The sequence below is a fragment of the Rhinopithecus bieti genome, unplaced genomic scaffold (assembly GCF_001698545.2).
Source record: "Rhinopithecus bieti isolate Rb0 unplaced genomic scaffold, ASM169854v2 scaffold_28055, whole genome shotgun sequence".
NCBI lineage: Eukaryota > Metazoa > Chordata > Mammalia > Primates > Cercopithecidae > Rhinopithecus > Rhinopithecus bieti.
Genome location: NW_016812914.1, coordinates 936,541 through 948,171, shown reverse-complemented (window position 1 = coordinate 948,171; position 11,631 = coordinate 936,541). Strand labels below are relative to the sequence as shown.

Genomic DNA, 11,631 nt, shown 5'->3' with positions numbered 1-11,631 from the left:
CCTTTCCTTCCCTCCTTTCCTTCCTTTCCTTCCTTTCTTTCCTTTCATTCTTTTCCTTCCTCCCCTCCCCCCTTCCCCCTCCCTCCCCTCCCTTCCTCCCTCCCTTTCTTTTCTTTCTTTACTTTCTTTCAATGGAATCTTACTCTGTCCTCCAGGCTGGAGTGCAGTGGTGCAACCTCAGCTCACTGCAACCCCTGCCTCCTGGTTTCAAGTGATTATCCTGCCTCAGCCTCCTGAGTAGCTGGGATTACAGGTGCCCACCACCATACCCAGCTAAGTTTTGTATTTTTAGTAGAGGTGGGGTTTTACCATGTTGGCCAGGCTGGTCTTGAATTCCTGACCTCAGGTGATCTGCCTGCCTTGACCTCCCAGAGTGCTGGGATTACAGGCATGAGCCCCCGCGCCTGGCTTAGTTTGAATGAATTTAAATGTAAACAGCCTCGTGCGTGTGCCAAGTGGCCCGCAGTGTGGACAGGGCAGGATGGAAGGGGTGCCGGGCGGGGAGAGCTGTGTCCGTGACGCATGGGCAGAGGGCACGTGTTGGCTGAGACGTCTGCCAGGCTGGGCGTGGGCAGTGACAATCCCGACCCCACAGGTACTGCCCTGAGTGCCGGAATGATGCTAGCGAGGTGGTGCTGGCGGGAGAGCGGCTGAGAGAGAGCAAGAAGAAGGCGAAGATGGCCTCGGCCACATCGTCCTCGCAGCGGGACTGGGGCAAGGTGAGGCGGGTCCTCCCCACGCGCCCGCGGCTCTTCCCCGCCTGCCAACCCCCGCGGCTCACGCTGTTGTTCTTTGTGTCTGCGCCTGGGACAGGGCATGGCCTGTGTGGGCCGCACCAAGGAATGCACCATCGTCCCGTCCAACCACTACGGACCCATCCCGGGGATCCCCGTGGGCACCATGTGGCGGTTCCGAGTCCAGGTACCTGCAGCGTCCCTGGGCTCCAGGGGCCACGCGGGCTCATCCTGCTTTTCTGGGGGCAGTTTTCTCCTGGCCTCGGCCAGCCAGGGGTCAAGGTGGTTACCAGGTCCCAGCGGTGCCTTGTCCAGCCGCAGAGAGGTGTGGAAAGTGTGCAGGTTTGGGTTCACTCCTTATTTTACCGGAGACCTGAAATCAATCCTTGGGAGCGGAGGCTGGTGCTCCTCTGCTTGGAGGCACATAAGGTCATTCCCAAAGCTCCTCTCCCAGGGAAGGGGTGGCAGCTGCTAAAAGGGACTTGTCTCAGCCCTGGTTGTGATCTGTCACTGGGGCAGCTCCCACCTGTGACTGGGCGTTGACAGTGCCGGGTGCTGTCAGCTGTGGGCTGTGTGTCACGGCAGACGAGACACTGGCACTAGTGACATTGGAGCCAGGTGGTTCTCTGGGGCGGGGCCATCCTGGGCGCTGCAGGGTGCTGAGCAGCGTCCCTGGCCTCCACCCACTTCACGTCGCCCCAAGTCATGACAACCAGAAACGTCTCCAGACATCTTGAGTGTCCCCTGGGAGGCAAAACTGCCCCTGGGTGAGACGCACTGAGCTGGGTGGACGAGCTGGGCCTCCTCATGGAGTTCATGGGGCCAGGTGTGCAGCGGCTAGGAGCTCCTGGGGCAGCATTGTATCTCTAGGGCTTAGCAGCTGGCCGGGGCCCCATGTTTAGGCCAGGGCCTCTCAGGGCATTCTGTGGAGTGAGTGGCAGGCTGGACCTCAACCGGCCCAATGAGGGCTGGCTTTTTTTTTTTTTGCAGACGGAGTCTCACTCTGTCGCCTAGGCTGGAGTGCAGTGGCCGGATCTCAGCTCACTGCAAGCTCTGCCTCCCATATTCATGCCATTCTCCTGCCTCAGCCTCCCGAGTAGCTGGGACTACAGGTGCCTGCCACCTCGCCCGGCTAGTTTTTTGTATTTTTTAGTAGAGACGGAGTTTCACTGTGTTATCCAGAATGGTCTCGATCTCCTGACCTCGTGATCCGCCCGTCTCGGCCTCCCAAAGTGCTGGGATTACAGGCTGAGCCACCGCGCCTGGCCAGGCTGGCTTGTATATCATAACCTCATTTAGAACTCAGTCCCACCAAATACTTGTCACCCCCACTTTTCTTTTTTTTGAGATGGAGTCTTGCTCTGTTGCCCAGGCTAGGGTGCAGTGGTGTGGTCTCGGCTCACTGCAACCTCCCTCTCCTGGGTTCAAGCGATTCTCCTGTCTCAGCCTCCCCAGTAGCTGGGATCACAGAGACACGCCACCACGCCTGGCTAATTTTTGTATTTTTAGTAGAGACAGGGTTTTAGCTTGTTGGCCAGGCTGGTCTTGAACCCCTGACCTCAAGTGATCCACCCACCTTGGCCCCTGAAAGTGCTGGGATTACAGGTGTGAGCCATCGTGCCCGGCCGTCACCCCCACTTTCTGGAGGCCGAAGTGGAGCATCAGGGATCAGCAGTGAGGCTGCCCCGTGCACGCTTGATGGGAATGGCATTCATGCCAGCTGTTCTCATGGTGCAGCTCAAACTGGCCATCTCTGGCCGAGCAGCACACATAGTAGGCCACTCGCAGGCCTACACGTTTGGCGTAAAAGTGAGGCCACTGGCTCCGCGGAGTAGGGAGGAGGAGGGTGGTGGAGCTTCTCTGCTGCAGTCATTGCAGAGGACACCATGTATGTCTTGGTGGCATCCTCAGGTCAGCGAGTCGGGTGTCCATCGGCCCCACGTGGCCGGCATCCATGGCCGGAGCAACGACGGAGCGTACTCCCTAGTCCTGGCGGGGGGCTACGAGGATGACGTGGTGAGTGTGTGCATGGGAGGCGTGGGGGAGGGTTGCTGTATTTTTTTGGATGGTGGTAAAATACATACAACAACATTTCCCATCCTAGCGTTTTTTAAATGCTCAGTTCCCAGTGGCATGAAGTATATTCCCATTGCTATGCAACCATCACCACCACCATCTCCAGAACTTTGTCATCTTAACCTGAAACGTCACCTCCACGAAGCACTTGCTCCCCACCCCCTCCCAGTCCCTGGCACCCCCCAACCTGCTTCCTGCCTCTGTGACTGACAACTCTGGAGACCTCCTAGGAGTGGAATCACACAGTGTGTGTCCTTACGTGCCTGGCTCCTCTCCTGAGCCCGACGTCCTTGCTTTGTCCATGTTGTCGCACGTGTCAGGGTTCCCCTTTCGCTCACGGCCGAGTCCTATTCTGCTGTGTGGAGGGACCTCGCTGTGTTGATCTGTCTGTCCGTCTGTGGGCACTGGGGTTCCTTCCCCTTTTGACTGCTGTGAATAGATCTGCTATGAACATGGCTGTACAAGTATCTCCAGCCCGTTTTCTGTTCTTTTGGGTGTATATCCAGAGGTGGAATTCAAGGGTCCTGTGATAATTCTATGTTGAATGTTTTTTTTTTTTTTTTTTTTTTTTTTTTGGAGACTGAGTCTCATTCTGGCTGAAGTGCAGTGGTGTGATCACAACTCACTGCAGCCACTGCCTCCTGGGCTCTAGTGATCCTCCCACATCAGCCTCCCAAGAAGCTGGGACTTACAGGCATTATGCACTGCCATGCCAAGCTAATTTTTTGGAGATGGAGTATCGCTCTGTCACCAGGCTGGAGTGCAGTGGTACGGTCTCGGCTCACTGCAACCTCTGCCTCCTGGGTTCAAGTGATTCTCCTGCCTCAGCCTCCCAAGTAGCTGGGATTACAGGCACGTGCCATCATGCCCAGCTAATTTTTGTATTTTTAGTAGAGACAGAGTCTCACCATGTTGTTCAGGGTGGTCTTGAACTCCTGACCTCGTGATCTGCCCACCTCGGCCTCCCAAAGTGCTGGGATTACAGGCGTGAGCCACTGTGCCCAGCGCGAAGCTAATTTTTTTTTTTTTTTTTTGAGACGGAGTCTCGTTCTGTTGCCCAGGCTGGAGTGCCATGGCGCGATCTTGGCTCACTGCAAGCTCCGCCTCCTGGGTTCATGCCATTCTCCTGCCTCAGCCTCTGAAGTAGCTGGGACCGCAGGCGCCTGCCACCATGTTTGGCTAATTTTTTTTTTTTGTATTTTTTAGTAGAGATGAGGTTTCACTGTATTAGCCAGGATGGTCTCGATCTCCTGATCCCGTGATCCACCCGCCTCGGCCTGCCAAAGTGTTGGGATTACAGGCGTGAGCCACTGCGCCCGGCCACGCCAAGCTAATGTTTGTATTTTTTTTTTTTTTGTGGTGATGGGGTTTCACCATGTTGCCCAGGCTGATCTTGAACTCCTGGGCTTAAGTGATCCTCACGCCCCAGCCTCCCAAAGTGCTGGGATTATAGGTGTGAGCCACTGTGCCCAGCCCTCTGTTTAGTTTCTTGAGGACACACCACACCGTACAGTCGCTTCGCCATTCTGCAGTCTCACCGACAGTTTACAGAGGGCTCCAATTTCCCCACGTTCTCACCAACACTTGTTATTTTCTGTTTCTTTGAAAGTAGCCATCCTGGGGGGTTTGCTTTCGATGCAGTCTCTCTTTTTGCCTCTGCAGAGGGTTCACCCAGCCTTCTTATCTGTTTCAGGACAATGGGAATTTTTTCACATACACAGGTAGTGGTGGCCGAGATCTTTCCGGCAACAAGAGGACCGCGGAACAGTCTTGTGATCAGAAACTCACCAACACCAACAGGTTCGTGGAATCAGCCTTCTTATTTCCTGAGCGGCACACATCTGCCGAGTCCTTGGTTCTGTTTTGGGCCTCATGTCCGGCAAGTGATAGTCTCATTAGGAGCTTAGTAGAACATAGTGATTGATGCCTGGCATTCAGTTCCTCTCTCTTTTTTTTTTTTTTGATGGAGTTTTGCTCTTGTCCCCCAGGCTGTAGTGCAGTGGTACCATCTTGGCTCACTGCAACCTCTGCCTCCCAGGTTCAAGTGATTCTCCTGCCTCAGCCTCCTGAGTAGCTGGGATTACAGGTGCCTGCTACCATGCCTGGCTACTTTTTGCACTTTTAGTAGAGACGGGGTTTCACCATAGACAGGGTTTCATCATGTTGGCCAGGCTGGTCTCCAACTCCTGACCTCAAGTGATCTGCCTGCCTCTGTCTCCCAAAGTGCTGGGATTACAGGTGTGAGCCCCTACGCCCGGTCTGGTTCCTCCCTTCTATGTGCCATATACTGTGAGCCATTCAGATGGATGAGAGCAAACTTCCCTATAAAAGGCCAGAGAATAGGTATCTTGGGTTGTTAGTTTGTTTGTTTGTTTGAGATAGGGTCTTGCTCTGTTGCCCAGGCTGGAGTGCAGTGGTACAATCTCTGCTTACTGCAATCTCTGCCTCCTGGGCTCAAGCAATTCTCCTGCCTCAGCCTCCTGAGTTGCTGGGATTTCAGGTGCGTGCCACCTCACCTGGCTAATTTTTGTATTTTTGGTAGAGATGGGGTTTCGCCATGTTGGTCAGGCTGATCTCGAACCCCTGACCTCCGGTGATCCGCTCTCCTCGGCCTCCCAGTGTTGATATTACAGGCATGAGCCACTGCGCCTGGCTGATAGTAGGTATCTTAATGCTGGGCCTGGTGGCTTGCACTTATAATTCTTGCACTTCAGGAGGCCGAGGCTCGAGGATCAACTGAGTTCAGGGAGTTCAAGGCCAGCCTGGGCAATGTAGTGAGACACCCCATCTACAAAAAAGTAAAAATAAAAAAATGAGCAACAGAGCGAGACTCCGTCTCAAAAAAAAAAAAAAAAGTGAGCTGGGTGTGTTAGCATGTGCCTATAGTCACAGCGACTCAGGAGGCCGAGGCAGGAGGATCACTTGAGCCCAGGAGGCCGAGGCTGCAGTGAGCTGAGATTGCGCCACTGCACCCCAGCTTCAGCAACAGACTCAGATCTTGTTTCCAAAAAAAAAAAAACCTTCAAAATAGATTGCTTCTGGCCGGGCTCGGTGGCTCACGCCTGTAATCCCAGCACTTTGGGAGGCCGAGGCGGGCGGATCACGAGGTCAAGAGATCAAGACCATCCTGGCGAACACAGTGAAACCCCGTCTCTACTAAAAATACAAGAAAATCAGCCGGGTGTGGTGGTGGGCGCCTGTAGTCCCAGCTTCTAGGGAGGCTGAGGCAGGAGAATGGCATGAACCCAGGAGGCGGAGCTTGCAGTGAGTGGAGATGGCGCCACTGGCACTCCAGCCTGGGCGACAGAGCGAGACTCCGTCTCAAAAAAAAAAAAAAATAGATTGCTTCAGCTGTGCAGGTCACACAGTCTATGCAGAGAACCTCTTCAGCTCTTGTGTCATAGCACAAAATCAGCCACAGACCCCATGTAAGTGAATGAGCATAGCTGGGTTCCAGTGAATTTTATTTGCAAAAGGATGTGATGGGCCAGAATTTGCTTGGCCCCTGATGATAGGATGGGGTGGACTTTTCAGCATAAAAACTATTATATAAGCCCAAAGGAAAAGACAGATTCGATGATCTAAACATTATAAATATATGACATAAATAAATCCTATAAATTAAAAGCCAGATGACTAGGAGGAGTTCTTGACATGACACATGATTGTGTCTTTATACTATAAAGAGCTGTTGCAAATCAACAAACTCATAGAAGAGCCGGGTGCAGTGGCTCACGACTGTAAAACCAGCACTTTGAGAGGCCAAGGGAGGTGGGTCACCTGAGGTCAGGAGCTCAAGACTAGCCTGGCCAATGTGGTGAAACCCCATCTCTACTAAAAATACAAAAATTAGCTGGGTGTGGTAGCAGGCACCTGTGATCCCAGCTGCTTGGGAGGCTGAGGCAGGAGAATTGCTTGAACCCAGGGAGGCGGAGGTTGCAGTGAGCCGAAATTATGCCATTGCAGTCCAGCCTGGGTGACAGGAGTGAGACTCCATCTCAAAAAAAAGAAAAGAAACTCATAAAGAGGCCGGGCGTGGTGGCTCACGCCTGTAATCCCAGAACTTTGGGAGGCCGAGGTGGGCGGATCACGATGTCAGGAGATCGAGACCATCCTGGCTAACATGGTGAAACTCCATCTCTACTAAAAATACAAAAAAAAAAAAAAAAAAATCAGCCTGGCATGGTAGCGGGCACCTGTAGTCCCAGCTACTCGGGAGGCTGAGGCAGGAGAATGGCATGAAGCCAGGAGGTGGAGCTTGCAGTGAGCCAAGATCGCTCCACTGCACTCCAGCCTGGGCGCCAGAGCGAGATTCCATCTCAAAAAAAAAAAAAAAAAGAATATGGAAATAATGCACAAAAGACATGCAAATGGCCAGTGGCCACAATAAATTGTTCGACTTTTGTAATCAAATACAAACGGAGGCTGTGGTGAGATACTCTTTGTTTCTCCGATAAAGCTGGCCAAAAACTCTAAAATGTTGAGATTGATCAGGGAGTATAATAGCATTCCACTGTTGGTAGAAATACAAATTGGAACCATCTTTCTGGAAATCTCTTCTGCCTGTTTGCACGAAGAGCTTTATAAATGAACTATTCTTGACACTGTAATTCCGCTTTGAAAAATGTCTTTAGGAGACCTCTAGCTAGGTAGAAATATAAGATATAATGTTTTTCATACCATTATCTAAAACAACTGGCACATACACACATTCACACACACATATACATACTCTCTCTCACACAAAATCGGTAACTAAGTATCTAAAAAACACATGGACCATGGGTGGTGTGTCACATGCCACAGTTCCAGCACTTTGGGAGGCTGAGGTGGGAAGATTGCTTGAGGCTAGAAGTTTGAGACCTGCTTGTGCAACATAAAATTAAGCAAAATTGAAATTACAAAAAGTTTCAAAAAAAGTTAGCTAGTTATGGTTGTGGGGGCCTATAGTCCCAGCTTGGGAGCCGGAGGTGGGAGGATGGCTTGAGCCCAGGAGGCTGCAGTGAGTAAGGCATGATCATGCCATGCCATTCCAGCCCGGGTGACAGAGTGAGACCCTTTCTCTGTTTTTTTTTTTACCTGTGTGTGTGTGTGTGTGCGCGCGTGCTTTGTTTTGTCTCCCTCTGATGTTCAGGGTGGAGTTCAGTGGTGTGATCATAGCTCATTGCAGCCTCGACCTCCTTGGGCTCAACTGACCCTCCCACCTTAGCCTCCAGAGTAGCTGGGACTACAAGTGCATGCCACCACGCCTGGCTAAGTTTTTTTTTTTTTTTTTGGTGGAGATGGGGTTTTGCTGTGTTGGCCAGGCTGGTCTTGAACTCCTGGGCTCAGGCAATCCTCCCGTCTATATATATAGTTTTTGAAATATTAATCTTTTTTTTGTTTTTGAGACAGAATCTCACTTTGCCCAGGCTGGAGTGCAGTGGCGTAATCTCGGCTCACTGAAACCTCTGCCTCCCAGGCTTAAGCGATTCTCCTGCCTCAGCCTCCTAAGTAGCTGGAATTACAGGCGCCTGCCACCACGCCCGGCTAACTTTGGTATTTTTAGTGGAGACGGGGTTTCATCATGTAGGTCAGGCTGATCTCGAACTCCTGACCTCGGGATCTGCCTGCTTCTGCCTCCCAAAGTGCTGGGATTACAGGCCTGAGCCATCACTCCCGACTCCTGTGGTTCCTTTTTGGGGGGCACATCCTCACCTATAATGCGTGGGGTCCTGACTGTCCCCACAGGGCGCTGGCTCTCAACTGCTTTGCTCCCATCAATGACCAAGAAGGGGCTGAGGCCAAGGACTGGCGGTCAGGGAAGCCGGTCAGGGTGGTGCGCAATGTCAAGGGTGGCAAGAACAGCAAGTACGCCCCGGCCGAGGGCAACCGCTACGATGGCATCTACAAGGTGAGTGCCCCTTGGGGAAGCCGGGGGCTCTGTCCCCACTGGGGCTGCCTCTGGTGGACCTGACACTGATGCCCGCTCCCTGCAGGTGGTGAAATACTGGCCTGAGAAGGGGAAGTCCGGGTTTCTCGTGTGGCGTTACCTCCTGCGGAGGGACGATGATGAGCCTGGTCCTTGGACGAAAGAAGGGAAGGACCGGACCAAGAAGCTGGGGCTGACCATGCAGGTGCGTCTGGGATGAGGGATGGCACTTTGGGAGGCCAAGGCGGATGGATCCCTTAAGGTCAAGAGTTCAAGACCAGTCTGGCCACCATGGCGAAACCTCATCTCTACTAAAAATACAAAAATTAGCTGGCCGTGGTCGTGGGTGCCTGTAATCCCAGCTACTGAGGTGGCCGAGGCAGGAGAATTGCTTGAACCCGGAAGGTGGAGGTTTCATTGATCCGAGATGGCGCCACTGCACTGTAGCCTGGGTGACAGAGTGAGAATCCGTCTCAAAAACAGCACCACCGGACTCTGTGATGACTCTGGCACTTCCCACCCAGGCAGCCTGGGCACCACGTGAACCGCTCAGAGGCTGTCATCCTTAAAGGTCATTGCGGGTCGCAGAATGAGCCTGGCCTGGGCTTGTGGTGCTCACGGTCTGGACCGTGCCGAGCACTCTGAGAGGCCTCCCGTCTCGGGCCCATGCTTTCCTGGTTTCTCTCTGATCCAGAACAATTTCCAGGGCCCCAGCTGATGGCGCCCCCCTAGCTGTCCTACATAAATCCTCCAGCCAGGGGGTGATGGGGATGCGCAGATGACATTTGCGTCTCTGCCTGCCGTGTCTCAGAGTTGAAAACCAGACTAGCTTGTCTTTGTTGTGTCGGTAAAGGGATCGCTGCAGACCAGTCAGGCATCTGATGTCCTGTTTTCACTTCTCTTGGCTCATTAAAAAAAAAACAAAAAACAAAAAAAACAGAAACAAACCAACCAAACTGGTGGAATCCAGAGAGGTCCGGATGGAAAAATGGGGAGGATGAATATCCCCGAGCCATCTCTCACCTCCCCGCTGCTGTGGGATCTGCCGAGAGCTTGTTCAGGGAGCGGCGCAGCATTTTGGCAACACGGTGTTTTCTGTCCATTGCAGGGAGCTGCTTTACAGCAGATGAACTGTGGGACTATTTAAGGAATCTTAATTGCTGTCGAGAGCCTGACATCGTCTACCCGAGGGGGTCGCTAAGGTTGTCTTTTGAACGGATTTGTGCAAATTTCAAAAGGGGAATTTCAGAAGCTGAGGAACTAGAGAGAAAAATAGTAATGGGAGAGACAACCTCAGCTTCTGTTGGGAGTAGGATTTTATTTGGTTGTTTTTTTGAGATGGAGTCTCGCTCTGTTGCCCAGGCTGGAGTGCAGTGGTGAGATCTCAGCTCACCGCAGCCTCCACCTCCCAGGTTCAGGCGATTCTCCTGACTCAGCCTCCCGAGTAGCTGGGATTACAGGTGCCCACCACCACGCCCGGCTAACTTTTGTAGTTTTAGTAGAGACGGGTTTTCATCTTGTTGGTCAGGCTGGTCTTGAACTCCTGACCTCAGGTGATCCACCTGCCAGTGCCTCCCAAAGTGCTGGGATTACAGGCGTAAGCCACCACTCCCAGCCTTTTCTTTCTTTTTTTTTTTTTTTTTTTTTTTTTTTTGAGATGGAGTCTTGCTCTGTCACCTAGGCTGGAGTGCAGGCGTGATCATGGCTCATTGCAACCTCCACCTCCCAGGCTCAAGCGATTCTCCTGTCTCAGCCTCCCGCATAGCTGGGATCACAGGTGCACCACCATGCCCAGCTAATTTTTGTATTTCTAGTAGAGATGGGATTTTGCCATGTTGGCCAGGCTAGTGTGGAACTCCCGACCTCAGGTGATCCACTTGCTTCTGCCTCCCAAAGTGCTGGGATTATAGGTGTGAGCTGCTGACCCTGGCCAGGATATTTTTTTTTTTTTTCTGACTCTCATCTCCATTGCAACATAAAGATGTGAAAGGAGCTCGAAGATTTCCCGAGACACTGGAGAGTCAGACGTGACTGTAGGTTTCTTCAAAATAGAGCGATGGTGCCCTATGAGGACAGGGAGGGCACGAGTCCTCAGAATCATCAGAATTTGGCCAACTAAGGCTCTGGGGTCAGGTGTTCATAAGCGAAGTTTCTGAGGAAACAGTCACGCTCACTCACTGAAGTAGCCTGCCCTCAGCACTTGCAGTCCAGACCCATAAGGCTTGAAAACATTTACCCTAGGGGCCCTAGAAGCAAAAGCTTGCCTGCCCTCATGTCAATCATAAAGACAAGATCTTATTGGTGGGATGTGCTGCTGAACACGTCACCAGCGTTCACTCACATTAAATGCGCTTACCCCGACCCTGCCAGGTGGAGCTTGGCCGATTATCTCCTCTTAGTCTCCTCTTGTTCGTAGTGAAGCTTTGCGATTAGGCAGGATTAGCCACTGGTCGAGGCTCCACAGTGAAGGAAGAGCTGAGTCCACAGGCGTCCCCACCCCCCGTTACCAGGGGACACTTCCAAAGTCCTCGGCACATGCCTGAAACCAGAGATAGTCCCAAACCATAGATACATAATGTTTTTTTTCTTTTTCTTTTTTTTTTGTTTTTTTGAGACGGAGTTTCGCTCTGTCGCCCAGGCTGGAGTGCAGTGGCCAGATCTCAGCTCACTGCAAGCTCCGCCTCCCAGGTTTACGCCATTTTTCTGCCTCAGCCTCCCGAGTAGCTGGGACTACAGGCGCCCACCACCTCACCCGGCTAATTTTCTGTATTTTTTAGTAGAGACGGGGTTTCACCGTGTTAGCCAGGATGGTCTCGATCTCCTGACCTCGTGATCCGCCCGTCTCGGCCTCCCAAAGTGCTGGGATTACAGGCTTGAGCCACCGTGCCCGGCCAATAATGTTTTCTTCTA

The 11,631-nt window shown here is 52.4% G+C and overlaps 1 protein-coding gene across 11 annotated transcripts in view; it reads left to right on the top strand.

Annotated features, from left to right (window-relative positions):
- Nucleotides 1-11,631, top strand: part of UHRF1 (ubiquitin like with PHD and ring finger domains 1) — a 64,324-nt gene that overhangs the window by 43,127 nt on the left and 9,566 nt on the right. For all 11 annotated transcript variants that reach the window (XR_001880504.1, XR_001880503.1, XM_017847234.1 and 8 more), the window contains 6 exons: nucleotides 596-719; nucleotides 814-921; nucleotides 2,646-2,750; nucleotides 4,504-4,610; nucleotides 8,541-8,703; nucleotides 8,789-8,926. Coding sequence is in view for 9 of the 11 variants with exons in the window: in XM_017847234.1 (XP_017702723.1) it covers nucleotides 596-719; nucleotides 814-921; nucleotides 2,646-2,750; nucleotides 4,504-4,610; nucleotides 8,541-8,703; nucleotides 8,789-8,926 (745 nt within the window). In the remaining 2 variants the exon portion in view is untranslated. The remainder of the gene's footprint in view (nucleotides 1-595; nucleotides 720-813; nucleotides 922-2,645; nucleotides 2,751-4,503; nucleotides 4,611-8,540; nucleotides 8,704-8,788; nucleotides 8,927-11,631) is intronic.